We start from the raw sequence: 18800 nt of genomic DNA, 5'->3' as shown, positions 1-18800 counted from the left end.
TCAATTCCACCATGATTCCAGATTCATTCCAGATGATGAGGGAGAATGAAAGGAGAGGAAGAGAGGTGCAGAGCTCTACAGGTTCATGCTTTGACCACTTGACATGGAGCAGAACTTCTGTCCTGTGCAATGACTGAGCACTGAACAGATTGTCCAGAGAGGGTGTGGACTGTCATCACTGGGGATATTCCAGAGCTGTCTGGGCACAATCCTGTGCCCTGTGCTGGAACAGGGAGCTGGGACCAGCTGCCCCACTGTGGCTCCTTCCACCCTGACCCATCCTGTGATTCTGTGAGGATAGTGGAGAGTTGACACTGCCTTTACTTTCCCCCGCTGCCTCTGTGAAGAGGCACACCTTATCTCCTAGGCATTGCTTTAGGAAGCTCCAATTCTTGTTTAATGAGCCTTTGTACACTGTAGCTGTGTACACTTCTGTACACTGTGAGGCCTTAATGGCTTAAACACCTGCTGGTCTGTGAGGCTGCTGCCTGTGGCACTATGATGAGGAGTTCCTGCTCTTGCTTGCCCTGCAGTGAGTGGAAAAACTTCCACTGGCTTCAGTGGGAGAAGAACTGGGCATTTGTGACAAGCAGTCCCAGGAGTTGTTGCTTTCAGCCCCTAATTCTGCAATTAGTGAATACAAAGGGCCGTGCGTAAAGTCCAGGGGTGTAATTACTGTCTTGACTTCCCTGATGATTTATCTTAGGCACTACAGCTTAATTACAGCAGTTACTTGGAGGGATTGTGCAAACCCCAGGTATTTATTGTGTTCAGGGGAGGCCTAGCTCAGCTAGAGATCATTTCATACATGTGCAAGGATCTCTTTTGTCATTTATGTGCTGCCAGTGTATGAAAAAACTGAAATGCAACTGTGTTGTATGTGCCAGGTGCTGAATGACAGCAGAGAGCACAAAGCAGTATTGTCTGCAGTCCAGCTGAGGAATTAAACCCCCTGAAGTTTGTTAAAGCTTCTCTGATATTACTGTGGTTAAGTGGCTTGAATACTGGCACCATAATTTGGATCAGTGTTTGCATAGCTTGCACATTTTATGGTATAATACAATAAATATAATACAATAAATTCTGCCTTTATCTGAAAAACCTGGTTTGGTGCACTTTGGCCTCCTATTCAAACCTACAAGCAAGTGATCTTAAAACCTGCTGTGGTGTAGTCTGACAGTCACTGCAGGTGCCCAGGACCTTTTGCAGCCAAGCCTGTTGTTTGGTTTCACACATCTCAAATGGATTTGTTAGCAGGTTACAAAGGTCTTGAATTGCTGCTTGTTTAACGCAGCCACCTCGCAGGTGTCACTAACAAACCAGCAGCTGCTTTTGGCTCGCTGTAAAAGTGGGATTTGAATATTTTGAATTGTGTATCAGAGGAAGTGGTCTGTGTTTGAAGAGCCTCTTCTGTTGCCCTCCACAGAAGTCTTGCATCATGTGTAACCTGCAGCTCAGCTCTCCCTTCGGTGCTGTAACAAGCAGCTCCAGAGTAAACAAGGAGCTGTTGGACTCCCTGAAGGTCATGCAGCTGGAATACAGGATGAATGGCTTTATGTGGAAATGCTGGGGATTGAATTGTTAATTTAATAACTGCTAAATAAACAAAGCAATACTTTCCTCAGATTTTTGTCCTGTGTTGTAAGAAACAAAGGTGTGAGAGCTGAGGTGCTGAGCAAGGGCTCACAAGGTGATGTGCCTGCTCTGTCATGCCCCTGCCCTTCTGCATGTCAATCAACCTTTCTGTGCTCTGATTTTGTGTCCATAGGATGGGAGCAGCACCAGTTCCTCTTTCCTTTGTCTTCTCTGATGTCCTTGGTTTCTGAATGCTGCCCAACTCATTTATGGTCGTTATCTTTATGCCTTTAGAGAATGCTCAATGGCAAGTGCTTGATATTAATTGTTGAATGTCTATTCTCTGCAAGGATCTCATTTGTTTTGCTCAGCACCAACATCTTGTTTTCTACCTGGCTTTTGCTACATGCCATGGTGAAAGTTTTGCCTTTCACCCACAGTTGTGGTTGTCACGAGGGTGCACAAGTTGCCACCAAGGAACCCAGGAGGTTCCCTGTGAATTATGGTTGGCTTTTCAATGTGCCTCCATCCTGACAGTGCTTAAGGTCAAACCTTGTGAGTTCCTCCTTAAAAACCTTTGAGGGATTTTGTTGAGAGGGCCTTGGCATTAAGATCCTTTGGCAAAGCTTCTGTTAAGGTAGTCCTTTCCAGTCAGCTTTCTGTGACTCCAGGTTTTAGGTGCTGTTTATAGGAAGCTTTGGCCTATTAGAACATGGAAGAGTGCAGGATGCCTGCAAGACTCTTCCTGAGTCCTGCTTTCCAAACCTCACCCTGTTCTTGTTAAGCCTGGTCTAACTTAGACTATGAAGTACACAACTCCCCCTAAGGCCCCTTGCTCGATCCTGAAGCTGCTTCTTCAATTCCCCTTCCTCAGTGACACCCTGTGTTTGCATCTAGGTCTGTTATGAGAAGGGAGCTGCTGAATTCCAAAATTCTTTGTCATTTTTGCTCCTGGAAGCTGCAGCCATGGTGGACACTTTGTCATCTTGCTAGAGGTAGAAAATTCATAGGCTGAGGGATTGCCCTCACTGTGCTCATGGGTTGAGGCAAAGCCTTCACCAGCTTGAGTGAAAGCTAAATATATCTATTAAGTAACTTGGCTGAAGCAAATTCGTGCTTTTCCTGGAAATTTCCAACAAAAATACTGCTATGAATGTTGCTGTGAAGTGGCAGGGCAGTAGTGTGTCCTTAAGCATGATTTTCCTGAATAATTGTTTGAAATGGGCAAATTATTTACAGGATGCTTCCTGTAAGGAAGCTGAATTTATGTCTAGGAAGTTCTGAGATAAGTCTAACAATTCATATTTTAAATTTTATTGTTTATTTAACTTCTAAAATATTGCAAGAAGTAAGTTAGATTTGTCAGCTAGATTTTCTGCTGTGGATTAAAGAAAAGCTTATTAATTTCAGGGCAGGAAAATGTGGTTTTGGGAGATTTGATCAGAGCTGAATGTTAATTCCACATGCCTCCTCTGAGGAAAAAGATGGGAAATGGTAAAGAAGAAAATCTGACAGCTGCAGAGAAACAAATTGTTTCTGATTTAGGTTAATGGGCCTGATGAAGGAAAACATAAATTTTACATGGAACATCAATGTATGTGGTGTGACAAAAGGGGTTTTAACTGGATTTAAATGCAGTGGGATCTGAAACACAGACCATAATTTAGTGCTGTCTAAGAAATCCTCTCTCTGGAAGGAAAATGAAGACTTTTTTGCTTGTGCTTAATAACTGAATATCAGAGTTTCTAAGGTGTTTTTTGTATTACACTGGAGAAATGTGGAAGCTTTTGGATCTGTGGCAGGTGTGTCTGTGCATTTATAAACATTGATGGCATGTTTTAGTGAGTGTGGTAACTTTTGTTTTTCTAGGTTGGTGGATGACCGGTGTGTGGTGCAGCCAGAGGCAGGTGACCTTGCTAATCCTCCAAAGAAGTTCCGAGGTCAGTGCCTGGGGATCTTTTCTTTTTAATCACCACCTGATGCAGTTCTGACTCCTTGGGCCCTTTTGTCCTGTGACTTCCCAGAGGGTTTGTGTACACAGGGATGAATGGCAGATTTTGAGAATGAAATACAAAATTTGCAAAGGCATGAGAGGCAGGTGGAAAATATAAGGAAAGGGGCTGAATTTTCCTGCAATCCAAGAGTTGCTTGCTCTGTTCTATACACTGAAAACTGATCCTCCTCTGTGACAAACTCTTTTCTCCAGCCCTGCTCTCAGTGTAAATGGGAAAGAAACTTGTGAGGTCCAAAGCTATTTGAGCTGATGGATTGTTTATTTTTTTTCAAGATAAGATACCATTTGAAGGAGTACCCCCAAATATTTTGTCAGCTTTCTTGTTTTGTTTTTGCTTAAAACTGTGTCTGATTCTTTTCAGTTTGACCTTGTAGATTTGAATAATTCTTCTGTTCTGCTTATTGGGAAAAAATAACAGTGCACTGACAACATACAGTTTTTACTTCTTGACTGCTAAAAAATTACTCTTAACTGTGCTAGAGCAGAGCCTTACTAGCCTGATCCAGGCCTCTTTTGGTTTGACAGGGCTTGGATTCCCACTGGTTCTGAAATAAAGGCAGTATGACTTGCCTGTTTTAGAGCAAAGGAAATGTTTTTCATGGCTGTTTGTATCTATTTTCAATGATCTTTAAGGTCCCTTCCAACCCAAACCATTCTATGATTTTTAGGGGTTGCACTGACATGCTTAACCTTAGTATTTTATTTGCAGTGTTTATGTATATGCTACTATTGCAAAAAAATAAAGCATTTAAAACATCAGAAGAGTGAAATTCTGCTTTCCCAGAGAGTTCAAGACTTTTTTTCCATTATATATTCAGGAAACATCAGCAGTTGGTTCCAGTTCCAGCTGTGAGCATTCAGCACACTGGCAGATACTGGAAACTGAGAAAGTGAGGATGCATGCTTAGAAACTAACAGTAATACATTTCAGCTGCTTGTGAGACTGAATAACTTTAAAGCAGAGCTGAGGGTAGCATCCAGTGTGGTTTCAGGCTACTTAAGAGTAATTTCACCTTCTCACTGCCTGCAAGTGCATGTGTAACTCACAGTTTCCAGGTTGCACAAAATATCAAGTGGGGATTCTTTGGAAGATAATTCTGCCACTGGACTACCCCGATGTGTTTCTAAAGTTGAGCATATCCAAGTTTCTAGGTGAGACCAAGGTCACTGGGAAAGATTTGTGATATGATAATTGAATACATCCAAATACCTACAAATACACCTAGGGATCTCAACAGAGCTTAAAAAGACAACCATAATTTTTTCACTGTCTAGTGTTTGAGGGCTTGATTTTATAACTTCATTACATTAGAGTTCTTTTCTTGCAGCTCTGTGCTGTTAATTTCTAACTTGAAAAGGCAAAGAAAGAAAAAATTGATAGGTTTCTGTGTTGATGATTTGGACACTTTGATGCAGGGTGGAAGCTGATTGAACTCCCAGCACTAATGATTTGCCAGTGGTGGCAGCACATATGGAGCATATGTCAGAGGGGAATGGGACACTGACAAATGTACAGCTGTTTTCTGCTGCTGGGGAAACCAAGGGCTGTACTCCTGAGTTACATCCCAGCTTCTGCAGGGGAGTGGTTTCCATTAGTTGTGGACAGTTTTGGCTCTGTCCCTTATTGTAGCATCTGTCTGTTGCTTGCATAACACATCCCTTTATCTCCAGTTGCCTCTGCTCCCTCTTTTCCACAGCATCAAACTTTTCCTTTCCTCAGATCTTCTTCTTCTTTTTGGGGAATCCCTCTTCTCCCTCTCCTTCCCTGCCCCAAAACTTTTTAGTAGCTACTCTCCTCCTCCCTGCTGCTGCTTAGCTCACTTTTAGTCTTTCTTCCAGTCACTTCTTAGCTCTTTCTAGTTTGTAGTGCACCATAGCTTAATTTTGGCTGGCATGGTGGTAGTGTGCAAATTTGGATGAGCTGCAGCACAGAATGATTTCCATTGGAAAGAACCTTAAAGCCCATCTCATTCCACCCCCCTGCCATGGGCAGGGACACCTTTCACTATCCCAGGTTGCTCAGAGCCCCATCCAGCCTGGCCTGGGACACTGCCAGGGATGGGACAGCCACAGCTTCTCTGGGCACCCTATGCCAGGGCCTCAGCACCCTCAAAGGAACAATTTCTTTCTTATACCCAATCTGAATCGACCCTTTTTCGGCTTGAAACCATTCCCCCTTCTCCTGTCACTCCATGCCCTTGTAAAAAGTCCTCCATTCAGTTTTCTTGTAAGCCCCCTGAAGATACTGAAAGGTGCTATAAGGTCTCTAACACCTGTAGGACAAACTAAATTAGTGAAAAAGTAAATGTCACATTAATTTATGGAACCCACTATCTCTAACAGCATGGCTATATTGTTAGAGGCATAGAATATTATTTTCCTGCTGCTTCAAGTATCCAGAATCAATGTTTGTTCAGGGGGATTGCTGCAGGAAAGATAAACTGATCATTTGGATGTTTTCTCCTTCTCCTTTAAGTCAAATTCTAAGTGTGAAAATATCAGGAGCTTTGCTGAGAGCCCAGCAGAAACTTGCTGTCTGATTTAGATTTAGTGCTTTGAACCACGGAGGTGTCTCTACCATGGGAGCAACAAAAACCACATCTCTGCCTTGCTTTGCTAAATTTCTTATCTCTGCTCAGAGCCCTGAGGAAAAAGAGTTGCTAAATATTATTCTATTAACCAAGAATCTAAGCAAAATCCATATTTTTGTTCCCCCAAGAATCTTCTGGGAAATAGCTTTCAATTAAAGCAGCAAAGTTAACAAACCAAACAAAAACTGCTTTAAGTAGGTTCTTGACATGAAAGGAAGACTTAGGCATGAATGATTAATTGAATGATTAGACATAAGCAACTGAAAATAGCATCTAAGAGCAGGATGAGTAGGGCCTCTTCACTAATAGGAACTGTCTGTATGGTTTACAATGTTTTTATCACTGATAGCTGAACTGGCGTTGATTTGAGGTTAGAGCACGACCTGGGAGTCAAAGAAGTATGAGAAAAACATGTTTCTGACAAGATGTTTATGTTTCAAGGACTGACTCTGAAAATTAATATCAGAGAGGACTGTGTTTGCTCTTTTTTGGTAATATTTTATCAACCCTCTCCCCAGTGGGAGGGACAAAGAAGAAAGATTGTGGTTTTGAACTGCTTATATCTCCCCTACAGGGTTCACTCAGAGATCAAATCAAGGTACTGAGCTGTTGGCCTGAGCTGAGAGGCTACATAAAGACACGTCTCAAAATAGCAGTTTCGTTTCTGTTATGTGTTTACTTTCTTTTTTTTTTTTTTGAGTGGGTGGTTGCTATTCTGGTTGTTTCAGAACGTCCTGCAGCATGGAGTGTTGTTAAGCTAAGGGAAGATGTGGTTGCTTCTCATTTTGTGTCCATATGAAGAAGCTCAGTCACTCTGGGATGAACCTGTGGCTCTGTGTTCAGCAGGGTGCACATCCAAATTTACATCAGTGCAAAGGAGGATGGAATTTGGCTCCACGTGTGTTTCCTGAAGCTGGTTAAAAAACCCCACAAAAAATTTATTGTATTGCAGTGGAATAGAAGGGACTGATCAAGCCAGGTGCTGTATTTCTGAATTCCAGCTGAAGCTGGTGAGATGCAGGGCAGTGAATGTGGTGATGGAAATGCTGACTGTGCAGCAGGGCTGGGTTCACAGAGACTGGGAAGAACAGTGTGTGTGCCAGGAGTCATGTACCTCTGAAGAAAAGTCACATCATGAGCACACAACTGCAGGTTTCCTTAGTCTGGGATCCTGAACACTCTTCAGCTTGATGCTCCTGTCTCCAGTGGGAAACACTTTCAGCTTCCAAGGTGTAAAATAGCACAGATAAGACTTGTTGGTCAGATTTAGCAGCTCTGGAAAAGGAGCATAAGTCTCTCTCTTATTTCAGATGTAAAATGACCTAAGTTTTTAGACTGGTCTAAACTTTCTTAGTTGTATTCCTTTGGTTTTTTTAGGCTTCTGCAGTGAAAGTGATACTTAGGCTCCTAAATACCCTCCTTTGCCTTTCAGGTTTTAGTCTGATCTAAGGTTTTTTCTGACATTGTTCTTTAGTCTTCTCTCCCTTCCACTACATTCCTCTGCACTCTCTCCTTTCCTTCTCCCACCCTTTCCTCTTCTATCTGCCATTTTTCTTTTACTTGACTTCTACATAATTTGGGTTTGTCCTTTTATTTTCTTCTTGTTTTCCCCAGTTCAATAATTGGTTTATTTTGTTTCTCAGACTCCTGAGAGCTTCTTTTTTGTTGTCCTACCTAGGACTCTTTTTGCCCTGTTCCTCTCTCCCTCAAGTTTTTTCCCTTTTCATTTCCACATTACCTCTTTTTAAGCTTTCTGTCTACTTTTTTTCCCCAAAACAAGTAGATTTGTACACACTGTGATTTTATAGCTCTGTCACTTCCACTTAGTCATTTCTCTGGTTTTAGTAAAGCCATATGATAATTTCTTTAGTTCTGCAAGCCAAAGAAATCTCCTATGATGGGCAAGAGTTGAATTTCTAGTACTTAAAAAAAAACCTCAAGAGAGGGCAGGGAGAGAAAGCATCTGACATATATTGTTCTAAACCATCTTTATCCAATATCAAGAAACATTTAAAGGGCATAATATTTTCCTTTTCAGACTTCCTGAGTGAAGGTGCTATTTGCTTACCTTTGATATTCCCTCCTTAATTAGTCCTCAGGAAGAGAAACATTATGTAAAACTCCATAAAGTAATGGATTTGGACCTAGGACTATCTGGGAATGTCTGGAGAAGTCAGAAGAGACATTCTGTCTCATGAGTGGGTTGCTAGACTGACCTCCAGGAGGGAATGGCTTTTTGATCTGCTGTGTGGTAGAAAGTTGCTTTATAATCTTATGCTTCAGCTTCTCTTTTTTTCCTGTTTATTTGAACTGTAGCATCTCTAGGGCAGGCACTGTTCCACCCCCTTGCAATGTTTAGGATCATGAAGCTTGAATTTACATAGTGTTGTTACTCTAATAAAATAAATGAAGAAAAAAAAATCCCTGGAGAAAAACTATGAGATGACCTGGTTTCAGTGCATCTGGAATCCTAAAAAGTAGAATAAAATAGGAAAAATCTTGTGTGGGAACAAATAATATGATTTTTTTTTTGTCTGTAAATTGAGGGAAATACAATTGAAGTAATACTGATTTGGAAAAGGTCCTCTGCAGAGTGGTAGCACTGTGCTCTGAGACTCTGCAGGAGGATGGGAAGCACTGTGTTTACTCAAAGTAGCAGGATGTGTGGGGAGTAACTGAGAAATGAAGACTGGTCCTATAAAAAGAAAGTATTGTTACTTCAGAGAAATAAATGTTTCATGAAGCCTTCTGAGAAGGCATGTTAATTATAGATTGTGACAGAAAATAATAGCAGACTTTTATGAGCTGAAATCCTGATATTCAGGTGAAATATCCTATAATATATAGTACAATTTAAGGGTACACAACACTTTGGGTTTTTTTTTCACCTTCTTGATTTTCAGAATGTTATAAAAATCACCTAGGGATTGTGTACTCTAGGATGTGTGATGTAATTTCCATTATAAATGAGAGAGCAAACACCTTTGCAGAGGGGCTGGATCAGTCCTCAGGCAGTGCTTGGCCATCTGTGCCAGTGAAATATGGAGGGCTCATAACTGGGGACAGACCTTCCTTTGACATCCACAGACTGCAGCTCAACTGGGGAAGAGTTTCACCCCAACTGGGGAAGAGTTTCACCCTGCAGCACCCAGGCAGTCCTGGGTGTCCTTACTACTCCCACAGCAGAGCTCTTCCCTCTTCTTGCCTGTGAATACACGTGGTGTGAGAAAGGACAGTTACCAGCATTTGCTACATGAAATGTCTGTCAAGTCTTGCTTCTTTTAGAGCAGCTGATGATTGGGACCGTGCAAGATTAGATGTTGTTTATCATTCTGAAAGTAATTGGCTTTGGATGAATCACGAGCCTCTATTTCCAGTTTATAGGACTGCCACTGGACAAAAAATAAAAAGCAACAAAAAAGCAAACCAAAAACTCTCCAGTCAGGGAATTTCACAAAATTCAGTGTATTGCCAATTAACATTAACTTTCAATTATTGATTACAATATTGGGAAATAAAGATGAACAATTGAACAAGCATTTAAGGAAGAACCCCTTGGCTTCATTCCAGATGTCTCTTCCTTTTCCTGATCTGCAGCCCCCTCACTCCACATGGGGAGGTGGTAGGGATGGGATGAGGTTTGGTGTATTGAGATTCTCTTTCCTTTGCTGCTCCTCATTTCTTACTCAGCATCTCAGCATTGGCTGCAGTCTCCTCCTCCTTTTTGTCCTCTTGCTCAGGTGGCTCCTCTCTCCTCACCTGCTTTTTTCCTGGTCTGTTGGACTGTGGTGATGTTCAGCTTGTGTCACTTTGATTAAAAAACCTTAACAGTAAAAACAGCTCAGTGAAGGCACAGAGACCCAAGCAGTGTGAACCTGCTTGGTGGCTGGCACTGCTGAATTCCTCTGCCACCCTTGGACTCAGCAGTGCCAGGAGGAGCTGGGCAAGCCAGGTGTGTGGCATACAGACAGCAGGACAATTCTCCCAAGGTTTCACATGCCTTCAAACAGTGCATCTGTGATGTTGGGGTGCTCATAAATCAGCAGGATCACAGCCTGGGGCTCTTACAGAGGTTGCACAAAGTGGGAACCTGTAAGGCTCTAAAGGCTTTGTGTTCAACTCTGGTGTTGTGCCACCCTGTGTCTGACTTAGTGGCTATGTTTAAACACTGGACATTTCAGGACAAAAAAACCTAACCAAAGCACACTTACAAATGAAGGAAATGTCTTTCACCATGACTTTGGAGTATTTCTTTCAATCTTTCCCCAGACTGCCTTTTCAAGGTGTGTCCTATGAACAGATATTCAGCCCAGAAGCAGTACTGGAAAGCCAAGCAAGCCAAACAAGGAAACCATACTGAAGCAGCACTGCTGAAGAAACTTCAAGTAAGAGACATCTGTATTTGTAATCTTATCTCAATCTGCAGGCTGTAGAATTACAATAGTACCAGAAAGAATAATAACAAGTGCCTTGGGAACCACTGTGATAGGTATTATTATGCCACCATAGCAACTCTATATTCTCCTTAGCTCTCCAGCCTCCTGACTGGCATTTATAGCCCCTGGCCTGGTGTTTATCTCACTTTGGGCTGGGGGTTTTGCCTTTGCTGTAAGCAAGGTAGTGCTTTCAGAAGCTTTATAAGGTAAAAATGGAGTTGTTAAAATCAGGATGGAGCTGTGGTTTAAATAATGCTGGAAATCTTTACCAGGAATTAGGCAGAAGAGTGGACAAAGGGATATCCTCAATGCTATAGCCAGAAAATTCCTCAAAATTGTGTTTGTCCTTGCCTTCAGTCTAGGTGATCCTTTTGTGATCCCTTTTGCAAATTCTATTTTGCCTCAAATACAGTGTGGATGGAGCAATTAATCTGTTTCTGAAAAACAGCTGGCCTGATGTTATAACTGAATGCATGAGACTAAGTGAAAACAAGGTCCTGTCAAACCTGGACAGTTTTGTGGGCAGTGGAGAGGTCACCAGTGCTTCCAGTTAAGAGCAGCAGGGAAAGCACAGGGTGTGTGGCCAGAGTTACACAGCAGTTACTGCTGGGAGCTGAGAATTTGCTCTGTGGCTGTGTTTGACCCAGTCTAGTTTGTTTAATCTTAATGTTGCCAGTTGTGACCTACTGTTTTTGTTTTGTTGTAAAGTCTGTGTGTTTATGTACAATTAAACCCCAACAAGTAAAAGGAGTGGTGACAGTGAACAGCGAATCATGGGGCCTTTTTATCTTCTACAGGATGAAATAAAGCACCAGGAATTGCTTTTTGGGCTTGAAAATTTTTAAAATAGCATGTATCTCAGATGTGACCCATAAATTGTGGCAGAGTCCCTATTTTGGGTAATAAAAAAAGATCAAAATCAGCGTGCTAATATTTCCAGTGCAGCAATGCTTGTAGGTTGCAGGTTTTAAATATGATGCCATTCCCTTTTTGGACTGTGTGTTTCAGGTACTTCTTTTGTAGAGTCTAAAGAAATAATAATTCTTTTGCAGCATGCAGCAGAACTGGAACAGAAGCAGAATGAAAGTGAAAACAGAAAGCTGTTGGGTGAAATTGTAAAATACAGCAACGTCATCCAGGTAAACCTATTTAAATCCAGCTGCCTTCTCAGTGCTGGAAAGGAAACAGTTGTTTCCTTTCAAGGTTACAATGAAAAGGAAACTAACTACCTGCTATAATCTGGGTTGTCAAGGGTCAGGTAAACAGAACTTGGTGAAGTTTACAATATTGTGCTTTTCTGCCTGTTTCAAAGCCTACCAGGAGTGCTGCATGTTCCTGTTTAAATAATCTGTCATAATAAAAATTCTTTGTGTGTTTCTTGGTGCTGCAGTTTAGAATCTGAATGTAAATATATGTCTTTTATCTTTAAGACTTATTTCAAAATCATGCTATAGAGGTGCTGTGCAGCTCCTTTTAAATCATTGAAGTAATCTGTATTTCATGACATATAAATGAGACAGGAGCTAAGTTCTTAAGTGCAGCACAACTTTTCTGCAATGGATGTAATTCATGAAGGGAATACTGCAATGGACTCTTGCTCTGCTGTAAAATTGATCCCTGACATATTTTTCTCAATCTGAGACAGATCATCTGTTTTCCTGAAGTTTAGCATACTTTGATAACTACCTTCTAGTTTTATTTTCTATTTATATTTATTATAGAAAATCTTAGCAGTGTGAAACCTTGCACCTCCTCTTTTGACTGGAGGGAGAAAAAACAACTAGAAGCTGTGCTAATTTTTTTTTTTTAAATCATTCTTTGTTTCCAGCTACTGCACATAAAAAGCAACAAATACCTCACAGTCAACAAGAGATTGCCAGCTCTGCTGGAGAAGAATGCCATGCGGGTGTCCCTGGATGCTGCAGGGAATGAGGGCTCCTGGTTTTACATCCAGCCATTCTGGAAACTGAGGAGTGAAGGTGACAATGTAAGTGGAAATACTGAATGTGTTAAGAAGGAAAAGGGAGAAGAATTCCAGGAGACATAATTTCTTTGCTGCAGGCCTGTTTCATAATGGATTCAGCTCAGGAAAGAACTTAGAAGAATGATTGGGACTATTATCTTATGTGTAACTGGAAAGTGTTACTAAAGTACATGGTCTGGAATCTGATGTGTTGCCATATTCAACTGAGCCTCTCCATTGAAGCATCTTTACTAGTTTTACCTGTTGTGTGCAGATTTACAAAGCTGACAAGGAATCATAGTTTATGCTAGAGTCTGCTTTCTTAAAGGATTTTTTTTTTTAATTTTGTGGGCAACATTTTTTTCAAGAGGTCAGTAGAGAAAGTCTCAAGGAAATACTTCAGGCTTCTTTAAATCTGTCTTCCCTTCTGACATGAAAATGGTATCTGTGATTGGAGCTGGGTTGGATAGTCTGGAAAGCCTTTTCTGGGTAGGTTTCAGCAGGAGTCTTGCATATTGATGAGAGGAAGAATGCACAGGAGAGCTCTTTGCTGCAGATCTGAGAGCTGTGCCGTGAGATCACTATTCCTTTCTTCATTCTGTGGCTTGGTTAAGTGCCTGATGGGGAGAATTCAGATCTGCCTCTGGGAAGGCCACACGATGATGGACTTGTGTGGTTTATACTGTAGACCTGGCTGGGAATGTTTGGCTTCTTTCCCCTGTGCATAATCAGTGAAAGCCTTCTTAGGACTGTAAAAGAGAATGCCTCTTTTTTCATGGATTTTCTCTCATTAATTTTGTGGTTACCCAGCCCTTGGGGTGCTCTCCAGAGTGATGAGTGTGGTTGCTTGCAACTCCTTTTGCAATCTGTTGTGGACAGGAGCAGGATTGCATTCCCAGTTTCTGGTAAAATATCCCTAAGTCAGAGTCTTTCCCTGGTCCACATAGTGATCAAAAGGGTATGTGAAAATCCTCCTTTCTCCCAAAGCAGACAAGGGGTGGAAAAAAGGAGCAAGCCCCATTGCCTTCAAAAAATCCTCTAAAATGGATGCCCCAAAAGAACCCCGGCCAAAACTGCCTCTAACCAAAAAAAATCCCAAAAAAACCCTTTAATTTAATGATATTTAAACTTTTTTCGTATTTCAATTTTTCATCTTTATATCTATAGTTTATAATTACATATTATAGTATATAATTACATATTATATATTATATATATATATAATATATTCTATATTACAATATATTATAATAACATATATACAGTATTCTCTATTCTATACTATGTATTGTATACATCTACATCACTTATATTTATTCATATTTTATATTGATATATATTTATTATATATTTTTATATTTATATTTTTATATTTTTAACCCCTGCCTCTAACCAAATAAACCACAAAAAAGTTATTTAAAATTATATTTAAATATTTTTCATATTTATAATTTATATTTACATATATATTATATGATATATTCCAATATACTATAACAATATATGCACAATATTAGTTATATTTAGTCATATACCATAAATATACATAAAGTTATATTAATTATATTAATTTATACTTTTTATTTACAATTTATATTTATATATGTATTATATACTTGTGTAATTTTATTTCCATTTTTATAGAATTTATATATATACTTATACAATGTATATAAAACCCCTGCTTCTAACCAAATTAAAAAAAGCCCTGTGGACCCTACCTACCCTCTATTGCTTCCTGGCCAACCCTAGCATTAGGGTTACTGCCTGCACTTCTGAGGGGTTCTGGAATTTTGCTGCCTGCAAAATCTTGGACATCCCTGTCTCAAATATAACCCTCAATCTCAAATATCACCCTCAGGGGGGTCTCTGCATGGCTTTTCACCTGGGGAAAACAAACATGGCTTGGTATTTCTTTTCCTTCTTTGGAGAGAAAAAAGGGTGGCTTATTGTTTTGGCTTAATTTCTTAGAATAACATCAATTCAGCATCTTTTAATGTCTCATGCCTGGATAATAAGAGTGTGTCACACTGTTCAGAGGGAGGACCTGGGATTCCTGCCTGCCATCTGCAAAACCTCTGTGACATCTTACAGCTGAGAGCAGCAGATCCATCCCAGGCCTTCAAAGTCATCCTCAGTACTACAGGGATTCTGATTCCATTTTCCAGCCCACATTTTGCTTTGGGAGCAGACCTGCTGATCTACAGAGACTGCAGATCAATGCAGTGATGGCAGCAAGATCCCATTCCACAGAGCCCTTTCCTAGTCCACTTCCTAAGCCAAATCCATGGGGATTTATCTGACAGACTGATTTAGCCATGAAAGCCATGTGGCAGACTGCCCTAGGCTTATTCCTAACTCAGTGGACTCAGTCCCTTTGGAATGGCCTGCTGCTCATTTTCTTTTTCCAGGTTGCCTTTCAGAGCTGGCAACTTGCCATTGTAATTTACAGAGGGAGTTTACAAAGGGAAGTTGTTTCTTGTTTCTACTAGGCCCAAAGGGATTTAACAATTTTCTTTGCAAATTTCCAGTGATAAACATTAGTCCTCTGGTAGCTGTCTCCTAAGTGCTTTTGTACATTTCTACCTCTTCAACAGATACACAAACCAGGCAGCTCTTCCACAGGGGACGTGAGTAGCAAGTGATGGGGGAAAATCCTCATTTTCCTCTCCCAGATGAAGGAAGGCTCCAGCCTTGTACCCACTCCTTCCTTTTCAGTTACCCCCAGACATTGGAACCTTTCAATTCATAGAATTAGCTTGATATATCAGGCCCTTACTCTGCTTAGAAACTTTGTTTTTTTTTTTTTTTAACTATATTTCTGTGCTATAATGAGGAAATTCCCTAAGAAAACATGTTTTAGAAAGTTTTTTAAGCAGTAGAAGTGAGTATTGAATTACTGCTTGCACAGTTGCTACTGTGTCAGGTAATGCAGGCAAGGTAGAGCTAAATATGCCATATGTCCTAAAAGAAAAGGAATCTGGGAATCTGATACAGGAATTCATGTGTATGACTCTTCTGGTAAGCAATCACAGTTTTTTAGCCTTGTGAAATATTTTAGAACTTAGTTTTCTGAAAGAAGGTTAGCTTAGTTTCACTAGCAACTGATACATTTTGCAAGTCAATGAAAGTAATGAAAGAATATGACTGAAAATTTACAGTAATTGGCATAACTACAGTATTTTCTGCAGAAATGAAGTCTTTGTCTTTGAAGCTGCTCTTCAGTGGAAGATAGGACTAATTAAGTCTAGAGCAGGTTCCAGATGGACTGAACAGCAAAATCTGCCCTCATAGCAGGATTGGTGCTGTGTGGGTTGCACTGCAGCTATCTGCCATTTTAGAGTTTGCTTTTTTTTTTTTTCTTTTTAGATAAGATGCTTAATGATATGCTCTCTTACTGATTTAGTTGTGATAGTCCTGGTGTACATGCAACAGTTTTGAAGTCCTGATTCCACTTTGCAGGATGCAAACCTGGTGGTATTTTGGTTAATGAGTTGTCTGGTCATAACTTCTTAAAACAGGCTGTAAGTAATGTCTGTGTGAAGCATGGCATGCAGGAATGTATTGCATAAGAAATGTGTCTTACAGGTGTTTTGCCATTAGTTTTGTTAGTGTTGTTCCCATGACTTGGATCAAGTAGGATTTCTGTGTGTGATCTGAGCATGGTGACACTGTCTTATGCTGCTGTTTATTTTAGCTGTGTTGGTAAAGAGCAGGCAAACCTTCCTTTTCACCTCTGCAATGTGTGGGCTAAATTCACCTGCACTGAAGTTGCACAAAGGCTGAACTGGGCTCAGCTTTTTAATAGGAAATTTGCTGATGTATGCAGAATGTGTTTTTGTTTATTTGTCTTCCAAAAGAAAGCATGGCTTGTGCAGCATTTCATGTAGTAAAAAAATCACATGTAGCCACTTGTCTTCATGTCTGTGTGTGCTCAGAATTGCTGTGAACAACATAAGCAAATCAGGACCCAGTGCCAGCTAATCTGTGGATTGATATTTTTTATTATTTATTTTTCCCCCCTTCCAGGCATGAATTGAATTCTCCATATGCATGTCTCAAGCAGTTTTTAGGTTAAAGAAATTTTTGTATATCATTTTGTATATTGTAAAGAGTTGCAAGGGCATGGGAATTTGCTTGTAGGGAACCAGCCAGGAATTCCTCTTGTAGAGAGAAGGTCTCTCAGCTCTTGTACCTGCTGCCTGCGCTAAGCTCAAACATTGTTTAGGGAACAACAGCAGAGGGGATGGAGTGAGGACACCTCTTTCTGAATTTCCAGTGATTTCTGTGCCTTTCTAGGATGCAGTCAGGCAGTCTGAATCACAGAACTCCTGAGCCTGTCAGGACATTTGCCAACAGATGGTCCACAGAGCTTGGGGCTCATGATTACTTTCTAAACTTCCTCTGGGATAAAGAGAACTTAATGTGTGAGCTGAGCTGCTCCTGGAATTCATGGAGTCATATCTATTTCCCAGTCTGGAGTTTCTGCTGAACCAGAGGACATGCTTATGGGGAATGTGAGGGTTCATTAGTGGGAAATCTTGAACCCAAATGATTGCAGATCATGGATGAACAGACCTGCTGTGTGAATTGCCTGCAAATAAATTCACCAAGTGCCATTCCTAGAGCATGCATTTGAGTAATTTCCTAAATATGCTATATTACTTCATTTTATTGGATAACTGCATAGGTCTAAGTTGCATTTTATTTCTGCCTTCCAGGTTGTGGTGGGAGATAAAGTTGTTCTCATGCCAGTCAATGCAGGACAGCCTCTGCATGCCAGCAACATTGAGCTTCTAGATAACCCTGGCTGCAAAGAGGTGAGTTCAGGGGGGCAGGAGGAGTAACTGCTGATCTGAGATGGTTATAGAAAGGCTGAGGGAATTGGGATTGTTCAGCCTGGAGAGGAGAAGGTTTTGGGGTGACCTCACTGTGGCCTTGCAAGTGCCTGAAGGGATCCCACAGGAAGGATGGAGGGAGACTCTTGACAAGGGCCTGGAGTGACAGGACAAGGGGCAATGGCTTCACCCTGACAGAGTGGGTTTTGATTGGATATTAGGAAGAAATTGTTCCCTGTGAGGGTGCTGAGGCCCTGGCATAGGGTGCCCAGAGAAGCTGTGGCTGCCCCTGGATCCCTGGCAGTGTCCAAGGCCAGGCTGGATGGGGCTCTGAGCAACCTGGGATAGTGAAAGGTGTCCCTGCCCATGGCAGGGGCTTGGAACTGGATGATCTTTACATCCCTTCCAACCCAGGCCATTCTGTGATTCTGTGATATGTTGTTCTCTACTGGTAACCAGAACCCACCATGGGCTCAAAGCCAGTGTTAAAAACTGGCTCCAGCTTAACCTCAAAAACCCAAGATGAAATATTCTCACTGCAGTGATGCCCTGGCACTGAAAACTCTGTGAGATTTCCTTGAGTATTTTAAACTCTGACTGATGTGAGAGTAAATCCTCATTCAGCATCCCCTTGGGGTGTTCTTGGTAGGCTGTTAGCAAACAGAGCAGCATTTGCTCACCCAGTCTTCTCCAACATCATGTCATTAACACTTGAGAGCTTCAGGACCAGTGTTAGGAGCTGTACACATATGTAGATAAGCCATGTCCCCTGCCATCCTAGATGTGGTGTGGTCTTTGAGAAGTAGGGAATGTCTCAAAAAGAAAGTGACATCCCCTAATACTGTAATATAACACCCCTAATACTATAATCCCCTAATAATGTGTTGGTTTTTTTTTTTCTTAAAGGTAAATGCTGTCAACTGTAACACAAGCTGGAAAATAACTTTGTTCATGAAATTCAGTAGTTACCGAGATGATGTACTGAAAGGAGTAAGTATGATTTTTAAATTGTTTTTTTTTAATCCAAAAAGTCTTACTGTATTTGACTGTAGAGAAATATTACCTGGTGAACAAAAGAGGAAATAAGGACTTTATGGATGTGTTCAAAGTGGTATTACAGGTTATAGATGACAATAGCTGTAATAAGGTAATATAGCTTTACATGCTGAGGTATTGCACAGTTTCTTGCCTGTAGTTTTATCTCTGAGATACTTTACATTTTCATTTTAAAGATAAGTCTAATTTGTCCTCACATGAACCTTAATAAATCATTATCAACAGGCTATTTATCAGTAAGTGTCAAGGTACAAGCAGTTTTTGAGAAAGAATTTGAAAGGGAAAATGGTACATTTGTGTAGACCCATTTAAGGATAGTGTTTCAAG

At 40.8% G+C, this 18800-nt stretch overlaps 1 protein-coding gene across 2 annotated transcripts in view; it reads left to right on the top strand.

Annotated features, from left to right (window-relative positions):
* Nucleotides 1-18800, top strand: part of ITPR2 (inositol 1,4,5-trisphosphate receptor type 2) — a 236073-nt gene that overhangs the window by 24592 nt on the left and 192681 nt on the right. For both annotated transcript variants that reach the window (XM_056514148.1, XM_056514156.1), the window contains exons 2-7: nt 3445-3515; nt 10450-10565; nt 11669-11755; nt 12445-12603; nt 17301-17399; nt 18324-18407. In XM_056514148.1, the coding sequence (XP_056370123.1) occupies nt 3445-3515; nt 10450-10565; nt 11669-11755; nt 12445-12603; nt 17301-17399; nt 18324-18407 (616 nt within the window). The remainder of the gene's footprint in view (nt 1-3444; nt 3516-10449; nt 10566-11668; nt 11756-12444; nt 12604-17300; nt 17400-18323; nt 18408-18800) is intronic.

Source organism: Oenanthe melanoleuca, chromosome 1A, assembly GCF_029582105.1.
Source record: "Oenanthe melanoleuca isolate GR-GAL-2019-014 chromosome 1A, OMel1.0, whole genome shotgun sequence".
Taxonomy (NCBI): Eukaryota; Metazoa; Chordata; class Aves; order Passeriformes; family Muscicapidae; genus Oenanthe; species Oenanthe melanoleuca.
This window is presented reverse-complemented; position numbering and strand designations above follow the sequence as displayed.